Source organism: Quercus robur, chromosome 3, assembly GCF_932294415.1.
Source record: "Quercus robur chromosome 3, dhQueRobu3.1, whole genome shotgun sequence".
Taxonomy (NCBI): Eukaryota; Viridiplantae; Streptophyta; class Magnoliopsida; order Fagales; family Fagaceae; genus Quercus; species Quercus robur.
The window spans coordinates 35,917,246-35,943,034 of record NC_065536.1 but is presented as its reverse complement, the minus strand read 5'-3'; the positions used below and the strand labels follow the sequence as shown (position 1 = coordinate 35,943,034).

The 25,789-nt window shown below is 34.4% G+C and overlaps 2 protein-coding genes across 2 annotated transcripts; both read left to right on the top strand.

Annotated features, from left to right (window-relative positions):
• The first annotated feature begins 1,752 nt into the window (after positions 1-1,752).
• LOC126719582 (probable metal-nicotianamine transporter YSL7) lies at positions 1,753-5,195 on the top strand. Its single transcript, XM_050422116.1, has 6 exons — positions 1,753-2,196; positions 2,729-2,892; positions 3,037-3,134; positions 3,265-3,399; positions 3,756-3,945; positions 4,083-5,195. The coding sequence occupies exons 1-6, from the start codon at positions 1,818-1,820 to the stop codon at positions 5,193-5,195; spliced, it is 2,079 nt and encodes a 692-aa protein (XP_050278073.1). The 5' UTR covers positions 1,753-1,817.
• An 11,014-nt stretch (positions 5,196-16,209) lies between these two features.
• LOC126716391 (uncharacterized) lies at positions 16,210-16,882 on the top strand. The gene is made up of 2 exons (XM_050417247.1): positions 16,210-16,688; positions 16,791-16,882. The coding sequence occupies exons 1-2, from the start codon at positions 16,469-16,471 to the stop codon at positions 16,874-16,876; spliced, it is 306 nt and encodes a 101-aa protein (XP_050273204.1). The 5' UTR covers positions 16,210-16,468; the 3' UTR covers positions 16,877-16,882.
• The last annotated feature ends 8,907 nt before the right edge of the window (positions 16,883-25,789 follow it).

Genomic DNA, 25,789 nt, shown 5'->3' with positions numbered 1-25,789 from the left:
AATCAAATTATGAATTTTATCCGTTTAGAAATTATAGAAGAAATTAAAATCATATAAACTTTTTAATTAAGATTTTTTTTCAACTTAAACGTGTACATGTTGCTGTTTTTTTTTTTTTTTTTTTTTTTTTTTTTTTTTTTTTTTTAACAAAAGATTTAGATGAAGAATTTGGATTGTACTCAAATTAAGATAGAATTTGGATTAAAATCAAATTATAAATTTTATCAGTTTAGAAATTATAAGAGAAATTAAAATTGCTGGTTTTTTTTTTTAAATTATGATTTTTATCCACTTAGAAATTATAGGAGAAGTAAAATTATATATACTTTTTCTTAAAATCTAAAAATTTAATAAAATTTCTGCAATTTGATGAAGCCACGTGGTGCAACCACAACATCTAAGTCCAACTTTTATTATATATAATATGATGATATAATATGATATGATATGATATATATATATATATATATATTTATATATATAAATAAGTCATGGTATATTACATAAATGACTTATAAACTTAAATTCTTTTTAGTAATACAAAAAAAAAAAAAAAACTCATAAATATAAATTCATTCAAAATTTACATTTTATTTTTTATTTTTTTTTATTTTATAGATTATTTGTATTGGGCTCCTCATTTTCTACACTAAATTAACTTATTTGACACAAAAATTAAAAATTTTAAATTAGATTGGACAAATGACACAAAATTAAACTCTAATTGAAATCCAATTTTTGCATTGAATTAACTCCTCTTGCATAATAAGTATTACTGTTTCCTCAAAAAAAAAAAAAAAAAAAATATAGGGATGTTTATCTCACATTGGTTGTGTGTATTAGAGTTTCACTCCTTATAACCCCAGGTTACTGCTACAAAGGTTAGACCTTTTTGTAGTGGTACTTTGGTTATATAATATATTATAAGTTTGTTTAAAAAACTCTATATACTAATTTCATGTTCGTGTGTTCTAATAAGTATTACCGTTTCCTTAAAAAAAAAAAAAATATGTGACGTAAAATTAGATTCTAATTGAATTCTAATTTGAAATCTAATTGGATTTTCTCCTAACTTTATCAAAATATATATATATATATATATGTATAGATTTGATAATATTAAATGTTTTCTTCCTTGTGCATACAATTATTAATTAATCTGTCTTTTTTTTCTTTTCTTTTTTTGAAATGAAAACTCTCTCGTCCTTTTGAATCTAGATGCTTCAACTACTTACTCAAAAAAAGAAAAAAGAAAAAAGAAAAGCTTCAAGTATATATATATATCAGAATCTTCCCCAAGTCGAGAGATTAGTATTACAACTCAACTGTATTCCCATTAAGTAGGTGAAAGAATTTGTTGGTAGTACGTAACGTAGGTACTTACTATTAAAAAAAAAAAAAAAAAGGTTCCCATCAAAAAAAAAAAAAAAAAAAAAAAAACAGGTGGTCTGGTCTTACTTACATGACATGAATGAATCCAGTAGTGTCAACCGATTCTATGATTGACCAAAATTGACCTGAATTAAATCTCTTTTCTTTAATTAATCCCACACCAGACCAGATTCTCCAAGATTCACCCGAACCTAGTCAAACTTGATTGAATTACAGAACATGACAGCTTGACTCGGTTACACTTGAAACTATCTCATCCATACGATAACCTCCTTAGAATTCTGTCTTATCTAAGCTAAGCTATATATATATTATTCCATACTATATTTATATTTATATTTGTTTTTATTATTCCAACGCCTCCTCCTTGAGATTCAGTGTTGGCCAAGGAAAACACTCAGAGAGAGAGACACACACACAGAGGCATGGAGAGAGAAAGAGATGGTTTTAATCATGACGATGAAGATGATTACAAGAAAAGTGATGGTGGGCATCAAAGGGTGATGGTGGAGGAGGCGTTCAAGGACACTGCTGTGCCACCATGGACAAAACAGATAACAATAAGGGCCATGGTGACCAGTTTTATTTTGAGCATTGTGTTCATCTTCATTGTGATGAAACTTAATTTAACTACTGGTGTCATACCATCCCTTAACGTTGCAGCTGGGTTGTTGGGATTTGCCATTCTGAGGAGTTATACGGCCTTGATTCAAAAATGTGGTTTCCTCAAGCAACCCTTCACTAGGCAAGAAAACACTGTTATTCAAACATGTGTTGTTGCATCCTCCGGGATCGCCTTTAGCAGTATGTTTTTCTAACTTTATTTATTTTAGATCTGAAACTATTGCTAATGTTTTCATTTGAGATTTCGGTTAGATTTCATTTCAAGTTGAAAACTTACTTTTTCCAACCCATGCATGGACTTTATTTTTTTTGGTTACTTGCCAAAAATAAAGTGTTTTTTTTTTTTTTTTTGGGATAATCTTTGGTGTTATATAGTTGAAGACATTCTTAGTCGCCTATCTGTAATATATATATATATATATATATATATATTGTTAATGAAATTTAATTGTCAACTCTATTTCTCAATAGAATTAAAGATCAACTTTTGGGTGTATGATTCATATATGAAGTTCAGAGATTTTATTTCTCTCAGCCTAACTATTCCAACTCATCTCTATGCATTTCATGAAATATGAATCTTCGGGTAATCGACTGTGAAATGGCCTACTCTGTAGTGAAGTTGTTCTTGCTTATAGCTTGTTAATAATTTAAAAGCTAGCATTATAAATTATCTCATTCTTAATGTATAATTTTTCCCCCATATTATTAGGTGGCACTGCAAGTTATATGCTAGGGATGAGTCCAGTTGTGGCTGGCCAAGCAGAAGGAGCAAACACCCCAAACAACGTGAAGCAACTCTCTCTGGGTTGGATGATTGGTTTCCTCTTTGCCGTGAGCTTCCTTGGCTTATTCTCTATTGTGCCCCTAAGAAAGGTTAGAAAATACACTTTGAATAAATCCTAGTTTGGTTTTCCTTAACAAAATTTCTAATTACCATATATTTTGATATAATCATTGCTAGCTTAATGTCTCATCTTTTTTTCACACCCTTAACCTTTCAAAATGAATGTCCCACAGATGATGATCTTAAGGTACAAGTTAACATACCCAAGTGGGACTGCAACTGCATATCTCATCAATAGCTTTCATACACCCAAAGGAGCCAAGCTAGCAAAGTGAGCATCTATATTAATGTTTTGCTTTTTTTATTTTTATTTTTTATTTTTACATGCAACTTATTACATTTGCGATCTTAATTAAAGCTATGATTAACTGCTAATGCACTGATTTTTAAATTGAATACAGGAAACAAGTTGCTGTGCTTTTTAAAACCTTCTGCTTTAGCTTTGTGTTTGCCTTTTTCCAGTGGTTCTTTGTTGCTGCCGATGGATGTGGGTTTTCAAGCTTCCCTACATTTGGTCTCCAAGCCTATGACAAGAGGTTTAATACCATTCCTTTCAAGACCATTCTTATTAAGTGCCTTTTCAAACAAATGTTATTATAGTTGATAAATTACATTGGCATTAAACTTTTTATTTATTTTTAAATGGAAGGTAGAGTGGAATTAGAGTTTGAACTTAAAGACCATTTGTTGTGATATTAAAATAGATTATCACTTTGTAAAAAAAAAAAAAAAAAAAAAAAAAAAAGAAAAAGAAAAAGAAAAAGAAAGAAAGATTATCACTTAAATTCAAAAACTTAAACTATAAGAAAATAATAAATTTAATCATTTAACCATGGTAAGAACTTACAAGAATCTTAATTTCATTAAATAATATTAATTGTATGGCTCGCAGGTTCTACTTTGATTTCTCATCAACATATGTTGGTGTTGGAATAATTTGCCCTTACATGGTAAATATTTCTTTGCTTATTGGAGCCGTACTCTCATGGGGAGTCATGTGGCCATTGATTGAGCAGAAGAAAGGTAACTGGTATAGTGCTGAAACAAGTGAAAGCAGTCTCCATGGCATTCAAGGATATAGGGTATTAATTGCTCCTTGCACTACTAGTTTTTGTTTTTATTTTTCTTTAGTGAATGAATATTAAATAAATATGAAAATAATGATTTTTCATCCCTTGTCTTGTGATATGTATTCATAATTTCTTGTTTGTGTTGATAGGTTTTTATTGCCATTGCCATGATGCTTGGTGATGGTCTGTTTCACGTAGTCTACATGCTGATCAAAACTGGAACCAGTCTAGCAATGCACAAGTCTGAGAAGAAACAATCGTCTCAAGAAATTGGCCAAAAGTACTCAAACACAGAGATTGTAAATTACGACGAGCAACGACGTACGCAGTCGTTCTTGAAAGATCAGATTCCCAATTGGGTAGCTTTTCTTGGTTATGTTATCCTCGCAGCCATATCCATTACTGTCGTTCCCTTCATCTTCCACCAATTGAAATGGTACCATGTATTGGTTGCTTATGCAATTGCCCCGGTTTTGGCCTTCTGCAATGCCTATGGTTGTGGTCTTACTGATTGGTCTCTTGCCTCCAACTACGGCAAAGTTGCTATCATAATTTTCAGTTCTTGGGTTGGACTTGACAATGGGGGTGTCATTGCTGGCCTTGCTTCTTGTGGTGTAATGATGAGCATTGTTTCTACAGCTTCTGATCTCATGCAGGATTTCAAGACTGGTTATCTCACTTTGGCATCTCCTCGTTCTATGTTCTTTAGCCAGGTTTTTGGCACAGCCATGGGTTGTATCATGTCACCATTGATCTTCTGGTTTTTCTACAAAGCTTACTCAGTTGGAGACCCTGAAGGGTCGTATCCTGCACCTTACGGCTTAATGTACCGTGGAATATCGCTTCTTGGAGTCGAGGGTATTGATTCCCTTCCCAAAAATTGTGTCAAACTCTCTATCATATTCTTCTGTGCTGCAATTGCCATGAATATACTCACCGAGCTGTTGCGACGTTATGAAACAAAGTACGGGCTCTGTAGGTTTATTCCAAGCCCAATGTGCATGGCCATCCCATTCTACCTTGGTGCATACTTCGCCATTGACATGTGTCTTGGGAGCTTGATTCTCTACTTGTGGCGAAGGAAGAACAAGCAAAAGGCCAATGACTTTGCACCGGCTGTGGCATCAGGTCTCATCTGTGGTGATTCTTTGTGGGGTGTTCCGTCTGCTATTCTTGCTCTTTCCGGTGTTAAAGCTCCTATTTGCATGAAGTTCCTATCTTCCTCTGTCAATGACAAGGTTGATGCCTTTTTGGCTGGGTAAATAATTAATGATCATATATGATATATGATCCTTCTATGTCTTTTTTTTTTTTTTTTTGTACATAGCCGGGTCTTCTCTTTCTTCTCTTGTTTAGGAGGATATGAATATTTATTTTCCCTGCCTTGTAACCAATGTACTGTTTCTTTCATATTTGAACTGGTGAGGATAGAAAAGGTTGCTTTAGTTTAATGCTGCTTGTACTGTGAGTCAAGCTAGTCATTTGCTTGCTTGGTCATGGATATCGGAAAATTATTGTGTACTTTCGGAGTACCATAAATACATATTCTCTTCTCTCATATGAATGGTGGATCCTACTAATTAAATTCATGGTGGGATCCACCATTCATATGAAAGGGGGAGTACGTATTTATGGTACTCCAGAAATATCTTAATTACCAGTTATTTTAAATGTATATAATTCAATTTGGCTCGAATAAATCTATATGACATGCATGGTTTTGAAGGGGATGGTTCGCAAAACACAAATTTGGTTCATCTAGCTTTGATATATACAAAACTAACTCAATTCTTTTTCTTTTCTTTTTTTTATTTTTTTATTTTCAAAATTGGTTTAATTTTATATCAAGTTTGGTTTACAATTTGTTGATATCCAAAATTTCAGGGTTCTGAACCCAAAACTAAGAAGAAACACGCATGCCAATAGAAATGAGGTCTGTGGGTCTGTAAAGAAATACCTAAGGCCTGGCAGACCCAAGAATGGGTGCATTGAACGATAAAAAGCAATGAAGGGTATGGAAAGAGAAAATTAACACATATAGGTGGCCCATGGAGAATTGAGTCCCGCCACCAAGGAAATCCCCAAAGAAATACAACCAAAAAAATTAGTCATGCAGCAGGAACCAAATAATTCATACAACCAACTCCAATGGTGAACCTTGGCCATAAAATCCGAGAAAACAGACGTCATCGTCATCCTCATCCATCCATGACTACCCAACTAAAAACTTTAGCAAATTAAGATATTTTCCTTGTGAAGCATTTAGTGTTGGTTCTACAGAGCTCACACCGTCTAGAGCCAATTCAGGAATCAGAGGGGAATCACTATATTTGGGCAAGGGACTCTAATTCCAAAAGCAGTGGGGAAAAGGGTCGAGTACGTAGAACCAAGACGAGCAAAAATCTCATTTATCACTAAAAGAAAATAGCTAGGGAGAGAGCACATGCAGTACGTACGTAGTAGCTTATTGTGATAGTAGAGATTAAGATCATTAGGCAAAAAAGAAAGGATCTTGTATAAAAACCATCTTTGCTCACATTCAAATCTCACAATATCTCTTATAGGGTCAAAGTCCAAGTCTGTGAAAGTTGGAACCCATCCATATTATTTCATTATACTGTATTCTTAACAATTTATATATATAAATTGTTAAGAATACAGTATAATGAAATAATAAACTAATTAATATATATTATTATTATTGGTTCACCACCCACAATCCTATCTAGGCCATGTAATTGGATTTGGGTTTGTCATGTTGGGTTAAGATAGGTTGACTTCGGTTAATTAATTCAATTACTTAAATGTATTAATTAGATTCAATTGCATGCAAATCGTGGAGACACCAACAAATCACCAAAAATACTAAATGCAGCGGAAAATAAATTCAACATGGTGATTTGTTGACAAATGGGAAAACCTTGCAATGAAAAAACCTCACCGGATGATTTTAAGGTCATCACTCTCAATAATACACTAATCAACAATTAAGCAGTTACAAGTATAATGAATCTTACCAACTACCCTGGTGATTATATTTTCTCTTTTAGATTAAGGGTTTTACAATGGAGTCGTCATTTATTTAATTATTGGAATAAATAAGAAAAGCAAAATTGAAAAATTCCTCATTTTATTGATTTGCAAATGAATTTACATTGATCATAAGAAATTACATGGCTTTGATCCTAGATACAATCTAAGATAAAGTACATGGCTTTATTTCCTATTTACAATCTAGAAATTGAAAATTACAAAAATAAACATTGATCTATTAACCCTTAATCTAAGTTCGGAGGCTATGTTATAAGGTGAGAATGTGTTAGGTACCCACCTTACCCGATGAAACCGGTCTTCTAGACTATGAGGCCAACATTCATATTACATCATCCAATATGTTATTAATCAATTTGCATGTTGAATTTAATGTGTGCGCATATGATAAACCCTAATTCAATTTATTAAGTATTTCATTTGGATCGAAAAATAAATTTTAGTGAATGTGTGTGGATGGTGATATTCTAGATTCAAGGATTTGAAAGAATTATTAAACAAACATCTTTTTCATGTTTTTGATTTGGATTTAAGATCAAAATTAGTGTTATGCATGAACATGTGATGAATAACCAAGAACATGTGAAGAATACATAAGAACATTTAAGAATATTCAAACATATTCAAAGGAATTTAAATAATTAATATCATGCTTTAATCTTAAATTCTCATCATGGCAACATAAAAAAAAAGTTAGGAAAAATGATTATACCTTCATGCAAGATCCATACGGTGGAGGAGGAGACTTTTGGTGGAGGTCCTAAGGGTGGAGGAAAAGAAGAGATAGGAGAGGGAGAGTGAGGAGGTTTTTGTGTGCTTTGGAATGGAGGAGATGAGATGTTTATATAATAGTAGTGGAAAAAATAAGAATAGAAGGTTATTTAATGAGAATTGACAAAAGATCAAAAAGAATCATGAACCTAGACCCTATTTCAGACTTTGGGCGGGAAAGCTGGTGCATTAAATGTAGAGATTCGTGAGAGTGATGAGCAAGCAACAATCGGTTTTCCAGTGACTATTGTAACAGCCTGTAGAGTCAAATTCAAAAAATCATATCTTCATCAATTATGATCGGAATCGTCTCGTTCTTGTACTCAAATTGAAGCTCCAGATGTCTAGTTTCTGGGAAAATTAATCTCATTCACAGATTCAAAATATTCTGAGAGATATTAATGAAATGGTGAGCAGATGTCATTTGTTAGAAAATAATTTCAGCACAATTAACATTAATAGGCTCCAATCACTCCCATTTCAGACTTAATTCATTCCAAATTTATCCTAATTAAAAGATAATTGCACAAATTACTCATTAAATAATTAATGTTTAACTATCTAATTAATTAAGTGTGTGCAACCTTACTATAAATGTAGTCCTAGCCAATCAAATTATGACACGTCATTAATCTCAAATTGATTATAATTATAACCAATTGGAATCAATTGTTCATAATCACATATAGTCGGACTCAATTTATGATAGTGCATCTCAGCCATTAACTTGATTTGATGATAACTTTCAATCTGATGGTCCGATTAGAGCTTATGACCAGTTAATTTGATCGTTACAATATTAAGATCATTTTGGTAAAATGAGATTAAGGATCTAATGATTAGAGTCAAGATGCATATTTCTAAAGTGAAATTACCCGTTAAATGCAGGTTGCAAAATGGGGTGTCAACAAAATTCTGAAATCATAATTCTTGATAGATTGAGCTGGTGTCGAGTTATCTATCGAGCTTTGAATTAAGTCTTGATAGCAGCTATCTGTCAAGCTATCTGTTGAGAATTAATGAGCAACTTTTCTTCACTTGTTTTTTGGATCAATTTTCATGTCTTTAATACTTGACTTGAACAACATGTTTCTTGAAGTACTAAACCCATTTTAGATCTACCCAATTACAAGTAAAGTGCATTTTGTCAAAGAATTAGCCAATTACAAAAAATATTACCTTAACAATCTCCCTTTTTGACAATCTGTGACAAAACCACAAACAACAATTATGAGATAAGTCTAACACAACTATCCCATAACTTACTAAAGTACATAAGTCTAACCCTACTACAAACTCTTGAAAAATTTTTGCAAGAAGAGAGATCATGGCATGGTACTCTTGCAACCTATCTTAACTGAAACACTTAAACAATATTCATCAAGGCATCAAGTGTGAAACATAGAAAAATTGTATAAAAGAAGAAACATGTGTATAAAGAGAGAAAAGAAACAACACATGTGAGATAAGGTGAAAAACATACATAATCATATATATATATATATATATATATATAGAAAAAAGAATATAATGTATGTAAAAATGGTCACAAGACTGTGGTACATGAATTGAGAGAAGATACACCAAAACCTCACTACATCCCTCAAAGTACTCTCCCCCTATCTAGAATATCCTATGCTAGCTCTGCTCCTAACATAATGACTACTCTCATATACAAAACTACTCCCCCTTTTTGTCACGAGTGACAAAGGATGCATCACTGAGAGGACGTCATCTCATCATCACTAGAAGAGCTAGACCATCAGTACCATCAACATCATCTCCATCAGAAGAGGACTCCTTAGCAGGATTGGGTGAAGGTGAAGGAGCAAAACCTCCAAGACGAGACTGTCAGTAAGCTATGCGACTGATCCTGGTGTTCATCTGACACATCTCATCAGAAATGTGGTCAAGACAACTACCAAAATTAGCACGCTTATGCTGAAGCCGGTCCATAAAGTGAGAGAGACATCTCCCCTAGAGGAGGAAGAAAGGGCAGATGAAGAAGAGGGTCTAGGGGTAGGGCCTGCATTCGTCATCTCCACATGAAGCCGCTTTACAGCCAGCTGCACTGCACTCCTCCAGATAGACTCCTTACTAATGGCACCCATGACATAGAAGAAAGGAGATGGAGGAATGGTGACGTGCATGTAGGTCAGGATCCGTGTGATAGCTGAAGGAAAGATGAGCTTATCACGTGTAGCTATGTCTTGATAGCAATCTATCATAGATACTATCATGTGTGAGGAAAAATATATAAAAAGATCTTCCATGAAAGAAAGAAGGAAACAGGCACGAGGCTTGGTGATAGTGTTATAGTGAGATTGTGGAGTGAGTACAAAGGTCATCACCATATTAAGGATTCTTAAACCGTTAGCAAACTTGGTTGTGGAGAAATTTAGGGTACCTCCCCACAGCATGACCTTCTTACAAATAGTGAGGCCAACTCGTCTTTAGAGATAGAAGAGAGATGCTCATGACTAGGGTAATCCAAATGATCCACCGTAAGGATGCATAGTACCTTGGAAATGAGCTTCGGAGTAACTATGATATGTATACCACGTTATACCATAGTAAACCAAGGCACAAAAGTATCGATGGCGAGCATATTGGAGTAAAACTCTTGTATGGACACGTTGGGACACCTTAAGGGTTTCTCACACAAAGAAACCCATCCCTGAGAGCTAAACGCATCGGGTAGAGGTTGTCTGGACAATTAGACAGAATGACTTGGCATTTTGAATGAATCGCCTGATCAAAAAAGTTCTCAAAGAAGTCATCTCATGCCTTCTCATCACGGAACCAAACAAAATCAGGAGGGAAAGAAGCAGAAAAAGAGGAAGAGGAACCACAATGTCTTATCGGGTTCTAAAAAGGAATAGACTTTTTAGGTGCCATGAGAAGGAAACTAAATGAGAGAGAGAGAGAGAGAGAGAACACAGGAGGAACATGAGGCACAGGAAATAAGAAAAAGACAACGTGCAATGCATGATAATGCATGAACATGTTACGTGCTAAAGAAATTGCATCATGAGCAAAAACCCAATCCAATCTAATATCACTCACAAGATATAATTAATTACACAATCCTAGAATGCAATGCATGAACATGTGCTAACAATTAGACAAGACCCATCCCAAAAATTTTAGCAAAAACACAAAAGCCCAAAATTTTCCCAAAACTAGAAAACCTAGGTCACAAAATGCATGAAATGCATGAATGAAGAAGAAAAGATGAGATTTAGAACACTTACCAAGGAATGGATGCTTGGACAAGGCCGAAATCTTGAAGGGAAGAGGGATTTTTGTGAAAAGAAGAGGTTTGGATCGAGAGAGAAGAGAGAGGTATCGAGATACTTAAGTTTGAAATGAATCGGATTGGATCTCAGATGTATATAGAAAAATGTAGCATCTATAGATCGAGAAGGTATTGAGCTTCTATCGAGAACAAAAACTCGATAGATTGAGAGGTATCGAGGAGGTATTGATGACAAAAAGACCTCGATAGATCAAGGAGGTATCGAGCATCTATCGAGTAGACAGAGATTCCAAAAAAAATTGGCTCGATGGATTGGGCTATCTATCGAAATGTATAGAGAACAAACCCAAAAATCTCGATAGAAGAGGCATGTATTGAGGACCTATCGAGAAGGTGTCGAGCTACTATTGAGAAGCCTGAAAGAGAGTTTTCAAGGAGAAGAAGCAGCACAAGATGAATGCAATCAAGATAGACCCAAAACAAGTAATCAAAAAGCATGTTAAGCATAGACACACATCCTTAACTCTAGATGCAAAGCATTCTTAGACCAAAAACACACTAAACAAGTCTAACCAATTTTATTGCAAAAACATGTTTAGACAGTTTAGAGAGCATATACTACCACATGTATTCCTTGTGATGGCCAAATCACATTGTACCTATACAATAGTATCAAGAGTAGCAAAAATTATGCGTGTTGTGTGTGAAACTTTTGCAAAAGAGCATAAGTAAATCATTATATGAAAAGTAATGATATAGGAGGATCAAATAGATTCTCACAAAATTATAACTGTTTGATGGGTGCCATCACCTTCGAGGTACATCATATAACTCTCACATCTCCTAGAAACACACTTGCAACCATATTAAAAGCATTTTGATTCTTTTTGTTTTTCATGTTCTTTGCATATTTTTCTTTTAAGCATATCATGCATGGGCATATAGGAGAGAGAAAAGAAAATACCATTTATGTAAGCTGAACATCCTAATTTTGTTGTGCAAGTATTACACCTTATCGAGTATGACTTTTATGAATTGCACACAGATGTTTTATGATTAAAGAGTTTTAGTGGCGAGATGGTTATTTATACATTTCTCTTAGGATTTTTTAGTCCTTCTCGTCAAAAAGAATGATTTAAGATATGAAAGATGAAAGATCAACCAAATCATACATATCACATAAAAGATCCACAAAGCTCACATTGCTTAGTTGTGCGTAAAGATGCTCATCTAAGGTAAGTGATACAAAGTTAAGAAACTTTATTTCAAAGGCCATCCAAGATACACAAGTACCAACATACACAAACACGCACTATTTTTGTATTTTTCTGATTTTTCCTTCTTTTTTTATTAAAACAAGACCAAAAACAAAAAACAAAACAAAAAAAAAAAAAAAAAAAAAAAAAACAAACAAACAAACAAAAACAAACAAACAAAGCAAGCATATAAAAAGAAAGTATAAAAACTAGACTAACTCAACATAGAAAACATAAAACAACAAACACACAAACAACAAGGGAGAAAAGGGATAGAATCACTTGGAGTCCTTTTCCTTCCAGATGGGAGACCTGGATGAGGAACGTTTCCTTTGCATGAACCTTTGTTTGGGTGGATAAGAAGGAGAATTGAATCCATTGAAGTTCAAAAGAAGCATGACAACCTTAAGAAGTTCTCTAAGAGGAGCCAAAGAGAGTTGGAGTTGATTTTGGCTGCCAAAAGATGACACACTATTGCTCTGTTGAGTGGCTAGCTACTTATAGCGATTTGGACTTGTGTGTCTGGATGCTCCACAGTGATGACAGAAGTGTGGCTTCTTTGGTTGAGACTTCTTGCTAGTACAGTGATGGCCATTTTGATTGGTCTCTTTCTTAACAGTCTTGGGGGTAGGGTTGTCCAGCGGTTCTCTGACCCGTCCAAACCGACCGGGTCCGACCGACCTGCATCCCAACGGCTGAACCCGAAACCTATAGTGAGTCGGATTCGGGTGTGCTTCTTTCAAAACCCGATTATTCGGGTCGGGTAGCGGTTTAAGGAAGAAAAAACTCGTATTACCCGACCCGACCGATATTAAAAAAAAATGAAAAAAAAAGGGTAATTCAAGATTCAGGAACCCGTGAAGACTGAAGAGAGAAGACTGATTGGACTTAAAGCACTGAGTTTTTTTAGTTTTACACTCTAAGTCTCAAATCAACAGCCTGTTGCTAAGACTTTTACACGCAAAGCAACCATGGCCGTGCCATTTGAGCGTGATTAACGGTCTTGATCCTTCTGAAGATCAACCAAATCATTCCTAGTTCCTACACACAAAAGAAAATCAAAGAAAATCACACAAAATCTCTCTTCAGAGGTTCAAAATGGCTAACCCTCAAATCATAATCAATTTTCCACTTCCCCAAGCCATGGCCGGTTACCTTCCCTCAGCCTCAAGAGGCCCTCAACCCTCATCTCTTTCTCATTTAAATGAATCTGATTCTTCTCTTTGTTCTACTTTTCTCTGCTCTCTAGTCTCAAGGGCTGATTCAAAATCTCTCTTATATTTTAAAACACTTGACTTCACTCCAACTCTCCAAGTCTCCAACAGACCAAACACCAAACCTTGCTGGTTCTCATCTTCACACGTATCCTCGCTGAGTAGAGGATCGGAGTGTTATCGCTGGTCCGTCGCACCAAGGGCACCGTCCATCGCCTCTCTGCCTTCAAGCTCAGCGACCATGGTTTCGCTTTCCTCGTCAACTGGTTCGTGTCGCTTAAACAACCTTAAAAATCTGTTCTTTCTCTTTTTTATTGGTTATTTAGATTCTTCTGATTGTTTTTTGATGCTTTTAAGATTATTTGATTGCCTTATTGTATAAAGAGTGGTGAGGATCTAACGAATAATACAGACACCAAACAATGTTTGTAACTTTTTGAAGTAAAAAAATATTTGAGGTGACGGATTGTGATTAGTGCACCGTTACTTTTATTGTACATCTGCATCAACATTTGTGAAAAGTGAGACATTACAACAAATAGGCAGTGAGTTTGAGCTCAAGCACCTCCTTTCCATGTAAGAACACTGTGATGTTGAGGAAGTTTGTTCAAAAACCATTGGCTATGTGTAACTAAGCAATCTAAAAAAAAAAAAGAGAACTAAAGACAATGAGAGTCTCAGATTACTTCAACTGAAGTTGTGTCTATGATCTGGTTTTATAAAAAAAAAAAGATTTGGGAAAATGTTTTGGGCCTCCATGTTTTGAACAAGGACAATTTCTTTCAAATGCTTATAGTTATATCAGTTCTTAGTTTTGTCTTGACTCTTAAACATACATACTTGTAATTTAAATGAAATCATGAAGTGCCATGTAATTTACCTTGATACAGAACACTGAGTGTTAAATGAAATTAGTACTTGTGAAGTCAATTCTTATGCATAATGATATTTCTTATTCTACAAAGCTCCAGTGTATGTGATTTTTCCCTTTAAGAGGTCAACTACAATGATCTTTCTTAGTATTAGTTTTTTTTATGGTTTGCTAATGCTTAAATTTGATGTCTTTAGGTCATGGAACCCTCTACTGATGCCCCCCCTTCCCAAACAACACCGCTGCCCAAGCTGAACCTACTGTCCAAGCTGAACCTATTGCCACTCCAACTAATGCTGAGGCACTTCCACCTAAACCTAGTGATAAAACCAAGGTGAGTGAGATAGCTGCTGATTGTGGTAATAATAGGAAAAAGTCTATTGCTTGGGATCATTTTGAAAAAATAAAAATGAGTGAGGGCCAATTTAAGGCTGTTTGCCATTATTGCCAAAAAAACTTATCATACTAATAGTAAGGATCATGGTACTACTAATTTATTGAATTATACACCAAACTGTGTTAAGAACCCTAATAGAGCTTCACTTAAAGGGCAACAAACCTTAGCATTTGAACCCAAAATGGATGGGGAGGAAGGGTTTAAGCTTGTACCAACAACCTTTACTGTTGAGGCTTCTAGGAAGGCACTCGCAGAAATGATTATAATAGATGAGTTGCCTTTTAGGTTTGTTGAAGGGTATGGGTTTCAAAAATATTCAACAACCTTATGACCTAATTTGCAAATTAGGGATATCCCATCTCGTCAAATTGTGGCTAGGGATGTGATTAGCATTTATGGTCTTGAGAGAGAGAAACTAAGGGAAGCCTTGAAAGGTCGTAGGGTGTGCCTTACTACGAACACATGGACTAGTATTCAAAATCTAAATTATATGTCCCTCACAGGTCATTTTATTGATGATGATTGGAGCTTGCATAAGAGAATTTTGAATTTTTGTCAACTGGAAGACCATAGGGAGGAGACTATAGGTAGAAAGATTGAGATGTGTCTGCGTGAGTGGGGTGTTGATGGCATATTCACCTTAACAGTGGATAATGCTTCCTCTAATGGTACTACCATTAAATTTTTACAAACAGTAATTAAAGATTGGAAGGGGATTGTTTTAGAACATGAGTTCTTGCACATGTGGTGTTGTGCACATATCTTAAATCTGATTGTGGGAGATGGTTTGAAAGAAATTGATACGTCCATTGCTAGGGTGCGTGAAGCAGTGAGGTGTGTGAAGTCCTCACCAAATAGAAATCAAACTTTTAGGAGTATTATGGAGAGATTAGGTATTGAATCCAAGTGTTTACTAAGTCTTGATGTACCTACTAGGTGGAACTCTACCTATCTCATGTTAGATACTGCTGAAAAATTTGAGAAAGTGTTCCTAAGAATGGACTTTGAGGATGATAGCTATTCTTCATACTTTTTGAACAAGGAAAATGGTGGTGGTTTGGGATCTCCTTGTGGGGTTGATTTTCAAAATTGTAGGACATTTGTGGGTTTCTTGAAACTTTTTTACAATGCAACAAAAAAGTTCTCTGGTTCTTTGTATGTGACTTCAAATACCTTCTTTGATGAGATGTTTGTGATTCAAGAGAATATTGCTCATTTAATTAAATCTCAAAATCATCTCTTGAAAAACATGGCAACTAAAATGGAAGCTAAATTTGAAAAGTACTGGGGAAAAGGGGATAAAATTAATAAGCTTTTGTATGTGGCTGTGGTTCTTGATCCAAGGAAGAAAATGAGGTTTTTGAAGTTTTCTTTCTCTGAAATTTATGGGGATGAAGTGGCTAATGAGATGGTTGACTTGGTGGGGAATTTCATGGCTAGGTTGTATGTGATTACTCTAGGGTTGATTCACCAAATGTGGTGCTACCAAGTGAGAATGAGAGGACACACATGGAAGGTGATACAGTTGGTTGTAGTGATCCATATGCAATGGTTAATTAATGATATGAGCGGTTTTTAGAGGCTGAGAAGTCTATAGGGTGTAGCAATGAGATTGAAAAATATTTGGCTGAAAATTGTGAGAGTAGAAGGGATGTGAAATTTGAGATTTTGGGGTGGTGGAAAGCCAATTCAGATAGGTACCCAGTGCTGTCCAAAATGGCTAGGGATGTGCTGGCTGTACCTGTTTCTATGGTTGCTTCTGAATCGGCTTTTAGTACTGGAGGGCGCATGCTTGATCCATTTCGAAGTTCACTCTCCCCTCTCATGGTTCAAAATCTTGTTTGTGCTCAAAACTGGCTGCAAGCCCATGTCCCAATTTCCTTTCGCAAGTCAAAGGACGAGATGGAGGCCTTGGAGGATGAATTTCATGAATTAGGTAATATGTTTAACTTCCAATCTTCTTGTCTACTAAGTGTTATTAAATGTGTCATATACTTGAGCAAAATTTAATCTATTGTCTCAATTTTTTCTTTTCTAGTTTTAAATCAAGCAACAACAGCAGCAAGTTCTAGTTCCTGTTCAAACAAAGGTGGTACTCGTACCACAGTTAATATTGATGATTGATCACTGATTGGGTATGTTTCTGCCCTTATAATTTTTGTTCATATTGGTAACTTTCCTTTTGGTTATTTTGTAGCTCTTATTTTGTCTTTATATATTATTGATAAATATTTTCCCCCTTGTATTGTAGGAGGATGGAAGGTCGCCTTTTGTATAGGAGGCAGTTTTTTTGGATATATTTTGAAGCTTTTTTGGGCAGATGTGTAGCTTTTCTAATTATACATGAACTCTTGTCTTGCTTAGAGGAAGGAAAACTTAGCATCTGTGTAGGCTTTCCTCTCTATAAGTTATGGACTTGTTTAACTATAGATAATAGAGTAGTTCTTTACTGCCTTAGGAAAGCTATTTTTTGGAAATACTTATAGTATTTCATAATTGTAACTAATTATATATACTGCTGGGAATATTGCCTACTGCTTTGTAGTTTACTGACTTGTGCAGTAACTGCCTTCTCTGCTGCCTCTATGGCTTTATATATCAAATTATGAAGATGATGTATTTTTAGTAGTGCTTGCAGCCTGTGTGGTTCTGGAAATTTATTTGATGTGTGGAATGGTTGGTAGGTACTAGGTATGTTTTCACCTTGACAAATTGATGAATGTGGAAACAAAATGGTACTGCCCAGGCCTTAAGGCTTAGGCAATTTGGAAAATATTTGTTATAATGTGTGAATGATGAACATGTGGTAACAAAATGGTAATTGTGTTTTTATCTGTTTGATTAATGCCTAGGTTTTACATTCTATTGATGTTTAACAGGTACCCAAGTTTTACTTTGAATTCATACTCAATATCTGTGAAGTATGAATTTGGAGTTTTGGACAAATTCAAGTAGAGATGAAGGCCCATTTTAAAAGAAATTTAGTAAAAAAACAGGCCCAATCTGATATGTTAAGATTCAAAAACTATTAATTCCTTGAAAAGCCCAATAATTTCAACCAAAAGACCCAAAAAAAATTAAATCCAATAAAATTTACAGAAAGGCCCAACAAGAGGTCCAACCTGCTAAACCGTTGAATCCGACCTGTTTGAACCGATGATCCGACCTGGCGGGCCTAACCCATATTTCGATTGATTGCGGTTCCGTTTTTCAGTGACCCGACCCAATCGGGTCGATTGCGGGTTGGGCCCAAACCTGGGCTGACTCGACCCGGGGACAGCCCTACTTGGGGGTGCTCCTAGAATAGATTTTCCCTTATATTTTTACTCTAACTTGCACTTTCAGTTTTAAGTTCATTATCCTTAGAGTTATCATTATTAGTAGGAGAGATAAAAATGACTTTATTATGAGCACTAGTAGAAGTATTATGAGAAGAGATAGAATGATCATACCCCAAACCGATTTTGTCAGAAGTTGCTTTCTAGAAGTTGAGCATTTCATCCAGCTTAGCACTTAAAGCCCTTTCCAATTGAGCTCTGATTGGGAACAATTCTGCATCCAATTTCTTGGTCCTTTCAGCCAGGAAATTGTTCTCAAACCGCAAAGCTGCAATGGTCTAATTAGCTACATCAACCTTGGTGGAGAGTTCTTCTCGTTCCAATTCCACTTCACTGAGCTTCTTTGTAGCAAGTCTGTAAAGTTTCTCATGTTTCTCAAAAACTTTTTACAACTTTAAGTAGGCTGTATGGATGTAATCTTGTTCATCCATCTTCTCAAATTTGGATTCCATTAGCTCTTCTTCTTCGTCAACTGACTCAACTGCTTCCTCAAGGGAATCAATAGTAGCAATGAATGCACTTACTATCCCTTCTTGATCACTATAATCAGACTCGACTTTTGATTTCGTATCACTCAAGGTAGCAGCTAGGGCTTTGCTCTTTCCAATGGATTTGAGATAAGTAGGACATTCTTGCTTCATGTGTCCATACCCTTGGCATCCATAGCATTTAGGCTCAGAAGGAACATTACTGTTTTGGCCACCATCTTTGGCTTCTCTCTTACTTTTGTCTTAGGATTTGAATTGAAAGAATACAGATTGTTCGCAATCCTTGTCATTGCCCTTGACATTCACATTCTTGATGAACTTCTTGAATTGTCTAGCGATGTATGATTTTAGCTTAGCATCCTTATCTTCAGACGATTCATCTTTTCATCACTTTTAGCCTTCAATGCCATGTTTTTGCTCTTGCTCACTTTGCCAACCCTTACTAAACCTAGTTCATAGGTTTGCAAGTTTCCAATTAGCCCTGTCAAAGGGATAGAGTCAAGATCCTTTGATTCTTCTATGGTAGTTACCTTGGCATGAAATCTTTCTAGAAGAGATCTGAGGATCTTCCTGAAAATCTTGGGCTCCAGAATTTGTTCTCCAAGATTGAAGGCTGAATTCACTATGTCCTTGAGCTTGGCATAGAATTCATTGAATGACTCATCCTCATCAATCCTTATTTCCTCAAAACAGGTAGTGAGCCTTTGAAGCTTGGACTTTTTAATAGCTTTTGTGCCCTCGTAGGTATTCTGAAAAAATAGTCCACACTTCCTTTGCATTGTCAGTGGAAGAGATTTTCTTGAATTCTTCATTGGTCACAGCACTAAACAAAGCATTTAGTGCTTTACTATTAAAACTTGCAGCTTGATCTTAGTATCATCCCACGTTGCTGGTGGCTCTTCAGGTTTCTTCCAACCTACTTCAATTGCAATCCATACTTTCTCATCTAAAGACTGCAAAAAGGCTCTCATTGCGTACTTTCGAATATGCATAGTTAGTACCACCAAATAAAGGAGGAATAATCAGGGATTCCCCATGATCCATAACAACAAGGGTCAATGGATCACACAGCAATGATTAAAACCTAATCAGAGTGTGCCTGCTCTGATACCACTTGTTGGGTTAAGATAACTTGACCTTGATTAATTAATTCAATTACCCAAGTTGATTAATTAGGTTCAATTGCATGCAAATCATGGAGGCACCAACAAATCACCAAAAATACTAAATGTAGTGGAAAATAAATTCAGCATGGTGATTTGTTGACAAATGAGGAAAACCTCACAAGGTAAAAACCCCACCGGGTGATTTTAAGGTCACCCCTCCCAAGAATCCACTAATCAATAATCAAGCAGTTAAAAGTTTAAGGAATCTTACCAACTACCCTGGCCTATCCCAAAATACCAACTTACAGTTGAACTTTCACTCCAATACCCAATTGGACTTGATCTTGTAGTAGCCTTCTCTCCTTTGATGCACAAACCTCCAATTTGTGACTAACTCCTTTGCATGGATCCTAGTATGTAACTAACTCCAGCAACTTGAATGATTGTTGTTGGCTGCAAAGTTCTTCACTTCATCAACTATGAAGATCAAGAAGCACTTGATTACAAAATCCAATGGCATACAAACGCAGTAACTTCTTACAGAGAAATTAAGCACTTGGTCACTATATCCGTATCTGACGGCTTTTAAAATAAGCCTTATATATGTCTAGGGTCGTGGGAAAAGAAACCCTACACATACACATAAGCTTGAGCCGGATTTCAAATCTAGAAATTCTGAAATCGTAATTTTTGATAGATCAAGTTGGCGTCGAGCTATCTATCGAGTTTCGAATTAAGTCTCGATCGCAGCTATCTGTCGAGAATTAATGAGCAGTTTTTCTTCACTTGTTTCTTGGATCAATCTTCATGTTTTTAATACTTGACTTGAACAACATGTTTCATAAAGTACTAAACTCATTTTAGATCTACCCAATTATAAGTAAAGTGCATTTTGTCAAAGGATTAGCCAATTACAAAAAATATGATCCTAACTTGTCAAAACCTCAAAAAGGTCCCTCATCCTAAATGTGCTAGAATCCTTTTTAGTTAGCATGCATAGCAAAATTTTCAAATTTAAAACTAGATTTTAATGAGAATATGCACGTGGAAACATTGAAAAAGAAAAAATGATATTACAAAAAAGAATATGTTAAGTCTCATTTCCAACGAGTTATTTTAATAAAAATGTAAAAAAGTGATATTACAAAAAAGTGGCCAATGCCATGACCCCTGACTTTTTTAAAAATTTCATTTACAATACTACAAAATAACGAAACTTATATGTATATTACCTCACCGGTGAGTTAATATAAAGCATGTCATTACCAAACCATGATAAAATTAGCCAAAGTGAAACACTTGTCAAAGAAAAAACATATGAACTTACAAGATAAACCACACAACAAAAGCTTGTAGTAAATTCCTTAAAGTCTTAAAATTCTAATCATACTTTCCGATTAAATTTGTAGCAGGTTAGCTCTTTTAAAAAAAAAAAAAATTGTTCACTTAATGTTATCCAAAAATCTTGAAATTAAATATGGAGAAGCCCTTATATGTCTAGTATGTACCATAAAAAATTCAGACAAAATAATTTTTCTATATTTTATTAAAAATCACATAGTGCATCTGACTAAAAAAAATACTATAATTTTAACACCATGCCAAAAGCTTTCAGACTTGATTAAACCTTAAAGTTACATGTATTAACACATATAAACAACTAGGATTACAACCCATAACCTCATATAACAATCATCACAACACAAGTCAAGAAATTCAATCCCATAACTCATATAGGCAATTTATCAAATACTTGGTAAGAAAAAGACACATGCTCACATTACTTGTACAAATTTATAGTTAACACCACAATCACAACCACATATGCCAAAGACATTTCAATATGCAAGGAACCCCTCTTTCAAAAATTAAACCCAATCTCCCATATAAATCAAAAACCCAAATGATTTCTCAAGAAACCCAACTCACATGGTTGCCAAACAATAAATCACTTGTCAAAGAAATCAAAATAAATCACTTGTCAAAAAAAAATACAAGATTTACAAACTTGTATATAAACTTACAATGATTCAACCCTTGATGTTCAGGTCTTTTTACTCAAAAAGCCAAATTTGAATAAGAACTTTTTGTACCAAAATCCAACCAAAACAAGCAAACAGCAAAAATTAGCACAAAAGTTCCATGACCCAATAAAGAAAAACCAAATCAAAGCAAACCCATAAGTCAAAACACAAAGACTTACACTTTAAAGAAACTTGAACACCAAAAAAGAGGGAAAAAAGTATGCGGTGGCAATGGGTGGTAATGGAGGTCGATGACGGCCGCGGTGGCTATGGTGGTGGTAGTGGGTGGTGGCTAGAGAGGGAAGTGCTTGTAGATAGGTGGGTCGGCGGTGGCTATGGGTGGCAAGGGCAACGGTGACAGCAAGGGTTGGCGGCAATAAGGTGTGAAGAAGTGATATTGGGGGAGAATATAGAAGCGGGAAACAATGAAAAAAAAAAAAAAAAAAAAAAAGGGAAAAAGGAGGGACAAAACTGTGGGAAATGAAACTCAGTGAAACTTTGTGCGGGAAAATGACAAAAAATTTGGGAAAACATAGCTATAGATTTTTTTTAAACAGTTGGTTGAAGTGTTCTTTAATAACTATAGCGATGTTTTCTAAAAACGTCGCTATAAACAAAATATACGCCACTAAAACTGTACTTGTTGTGGCATTTTAAGAAACACAACTATTGTTTTGGGATACAGTAACATTTTTAAAAAAACATCGCGAAAGGCTCACTCTTTAGTGGTGTATTTTAAAAATGTCACAATATACTACTTGTAGTGGCGGATTTGAAAACGTTGCTAAAAAAACGCCGCCTAAACCTAGATTTCTTGTAGTGACCATGCCACTAGATTTTGAGCAAAAAAAATATGCTACTGATCGATGGGCCTATTAAAATTCGATTGCTTTGTTCTCCCTCATATTTTGGAATTGGTTTAGAAATATATATATATTTAAAAATAATTGATACAAGGAATCTAAAAAATAAAAGCATATAGCCTATTTCCTTGGCCCAATTAGCCCCAATAAATCTAAATACCAAAAATATATAACAAATTCTCAAATCATCAATATAATGAAAAGAAAAGAAAAGAAAAAACCCTTGTAAATTAAGATTCCTCTTCCATTTTATCAAAAAAAAAATCCTCAAAATTAGGATTTCTCCAATTACCAAAAAAAAAAAAAAAAATTCTCTAATATATCCATGATAAAAGTTGGATCCTACAACTAATGAATGTACATAACGATGACAAGTGGCGCAATGACTATGTACGATCTTAGTAAAATGCTACAAAACTTTTGTAATACCCCAATTTTGTTTTTATGATTATCACTGTACCTTGTCATTTTTAATATAAAGTTGAGGTACTATATGTGTGTGCACAGTAAGATGGGAGTAGACAATTTTGTGGTGCTACAAATAGGTGAGAAAATTAAAGTTTTAGTGCATACAATTTAGTGCAGCAATTAAAATAATAAATAAATAAATAAAAGAGGAAGATGTTCTATGGACCTCTTGGAGAATAAAGAGATAAGTTTAATTGGGTTTTAAACTACAACCCATTACCCTACTAAGCCATATCTCTGATGCGTCAAATATAAGGTAGATGAAGAGATAAATTAGGGTTTTTCATAGAAAGGGATTTATCACTAAGGAGGGTAGGAGGTGTATTCTTTCCTTGGAGTTAATTAAAGAGACAACCAAAGAATTCTAGGTATGATTTCTCATTTGTTAGAATCAAAGAATTAAAAAGTTAGAACCTTGTCATGGAATCGGTAGTGATGGGTAGATTGTTTAAAAGGGGATTTACACTATAAATCTTAATTCGTGTAGATGATTTTACGTTCTTCATTGGGTTATATACATATTAATTCCTAGATTGCAAATCATAATTCAAGGAAAACATGGCTTTTACGATTCCTGGTGGTTATATAGATTAGATTGGCTTAATGTTTTTTTTACTTTGGGATTATAAAGCCACGGATTACATTTAAGAACAAAGCCACTGTGTGCATTCTAGTACAAGTTGTAAATTGAAAAAGGTTATGTATATGGCTTTACTTCTCCTTTTGGTTATATGTATATTAAATCCTAGGTTGCCCACGGTGTGTATCTAGATAAAGCCATGGATTACAAAACTTGCTAGAGTAAAGCCACAGGTTACACAGTTTGATTATGTACATGGCTTTTACATTTCTTTGGGTTATATATATCTATATATATTAAATCATAGGGTCCCTACAGCTTGTAGTCTAGAACAAAGTCAAGATTATAAAGCTTAAATAATGTATAAGGGTTTACTTTCCGTTGGGGCATATATCAAATCCTGAGTTTACAATATATTGGTTACTGCCTCTAAAGTTTGATAAAGTCAAGGAAATTTTTGGGTAGAGATTCCTTGCATTAGTGTTATTAATTAGTTGAACAAAGTATAATCTTAGTGAGTTAGTTTGTATAATTCGATTAACTTTATATTTTTGTGGAGGTTATTAAGTAATTCCCATGATTGATTATAGGTCTTATTTAAGAGTGTTTTGAGGCTTTTTGGAGGTTGTTTCGACTGGACTTTTAGAGTGATTCAAGTGCTGTAAGTAATTATGCATAATATGCACAAGTTTTGTTCATTAGTTTCTTAGAAGTCAAAAGTTTTCAAAAGTAATGTTTTTAAGCTTACGTTTTCTAAAGTTTATCAAAATGCATTTCTTTATGTCATTTAAAGAGAAACTTCAAATTTTAAATAATGTTTTGAATGTTCAAATCTCATTTAAAAGATGATTTCTAAACTAAACTATTTTCATAAAAATAATTGAGTTTCAAAGTAAGTTTTCTAAAAAGGTTCTTGTTCTTTAAATTTGTTAAAACCAAGTGAGTTCAAAGTCATATTCCTATTCTCCAAATGGTATTTAAAATGTTTCTTTTAGCAAATTGAATTTTCAGATTTACTCAAGAATTGTAAAATACTTATATAATTCCTCGGTTCCTATTTGTTCCCTAAGGGAGTTAAGCACCCTTTGATTCTGTTTCAATTCAATATTGTGATATTCGATATGTCTCTATATATCTGGAATAATTGTTAATATTAAGAAAATTATTCTATTTTGTATATATGTTGTTTTGTGATATGTGACTCAAAATGAGTGTTTTTAGAATTGATCAGATATATAAGTTAATCCGTTCACAGGATTGTATGTGAGAATATGTGTTGATCCCTCACTAAGCAGGGGTTAGATGTTGGTATCCGCTCATAGGATTGTATGTGAGAACATGTGATGTGTATATGTGACACTGTGCTCTGATCAATTATATATATATATATATATATATGTATTTTCTAATGATTTTAAGATGTGATTACATATGTATTAAGTTATTCATTATATGTTTTGGAATAATTATTTTTGATATCATTGAATGAGTTTGTGAAAAATCAAAATACTCGTGCTTTGCTTGACTCTATCCTGTTATGTATCCTGTATAATTACTTATAAGATGTGTGGCTCACCCCATCAATTATTGTTTTCAAATTCAAGTGTAGTTGGGAATATAAAACATTTGGATCACTTTGTAAGGTGCAAGGTAGAGCATGGAAGTTGTAGGCAACTTTAGTATTACTTGAAGACTTATAGAGTTTTAGTTACCTTTATTTTGTAATTCATGTTTTATATAGTGGAGATTATTTCCAATTTGTGGAGTTTAGATTTTTGTAAGAGGTTTTGTTTTTAAGAGTATTGCTTCTTTGGAGTTTTAATTTATTTTGGATATTTATGTTTATTTAGTTATATAAGTTCAGCAAGTTTGTCCTGCATCTAAATTCATGTTCCATGAATTTGGGTCATGACAGTATTGGTATCAAAGCTCTAGGTTATGATTCTGTAGACAATTAGGACTTCTGATGTTTTTTTTATAAGATGTGGAAGAATAGGCTTGAATCATTGGATAGTCAATGGGTATTTTATAGGTTTGATCATTGTTAGAAGCTATGTGACTGTATGCTTAGAATCATAAGAATAGTAAAAGCGTTAGTATCTCTTGTATACTATGATTTTTCTTTGAGGTTTATCCAACTCTAAAGTGTTGTTTGTTTGGTTATAGGAAA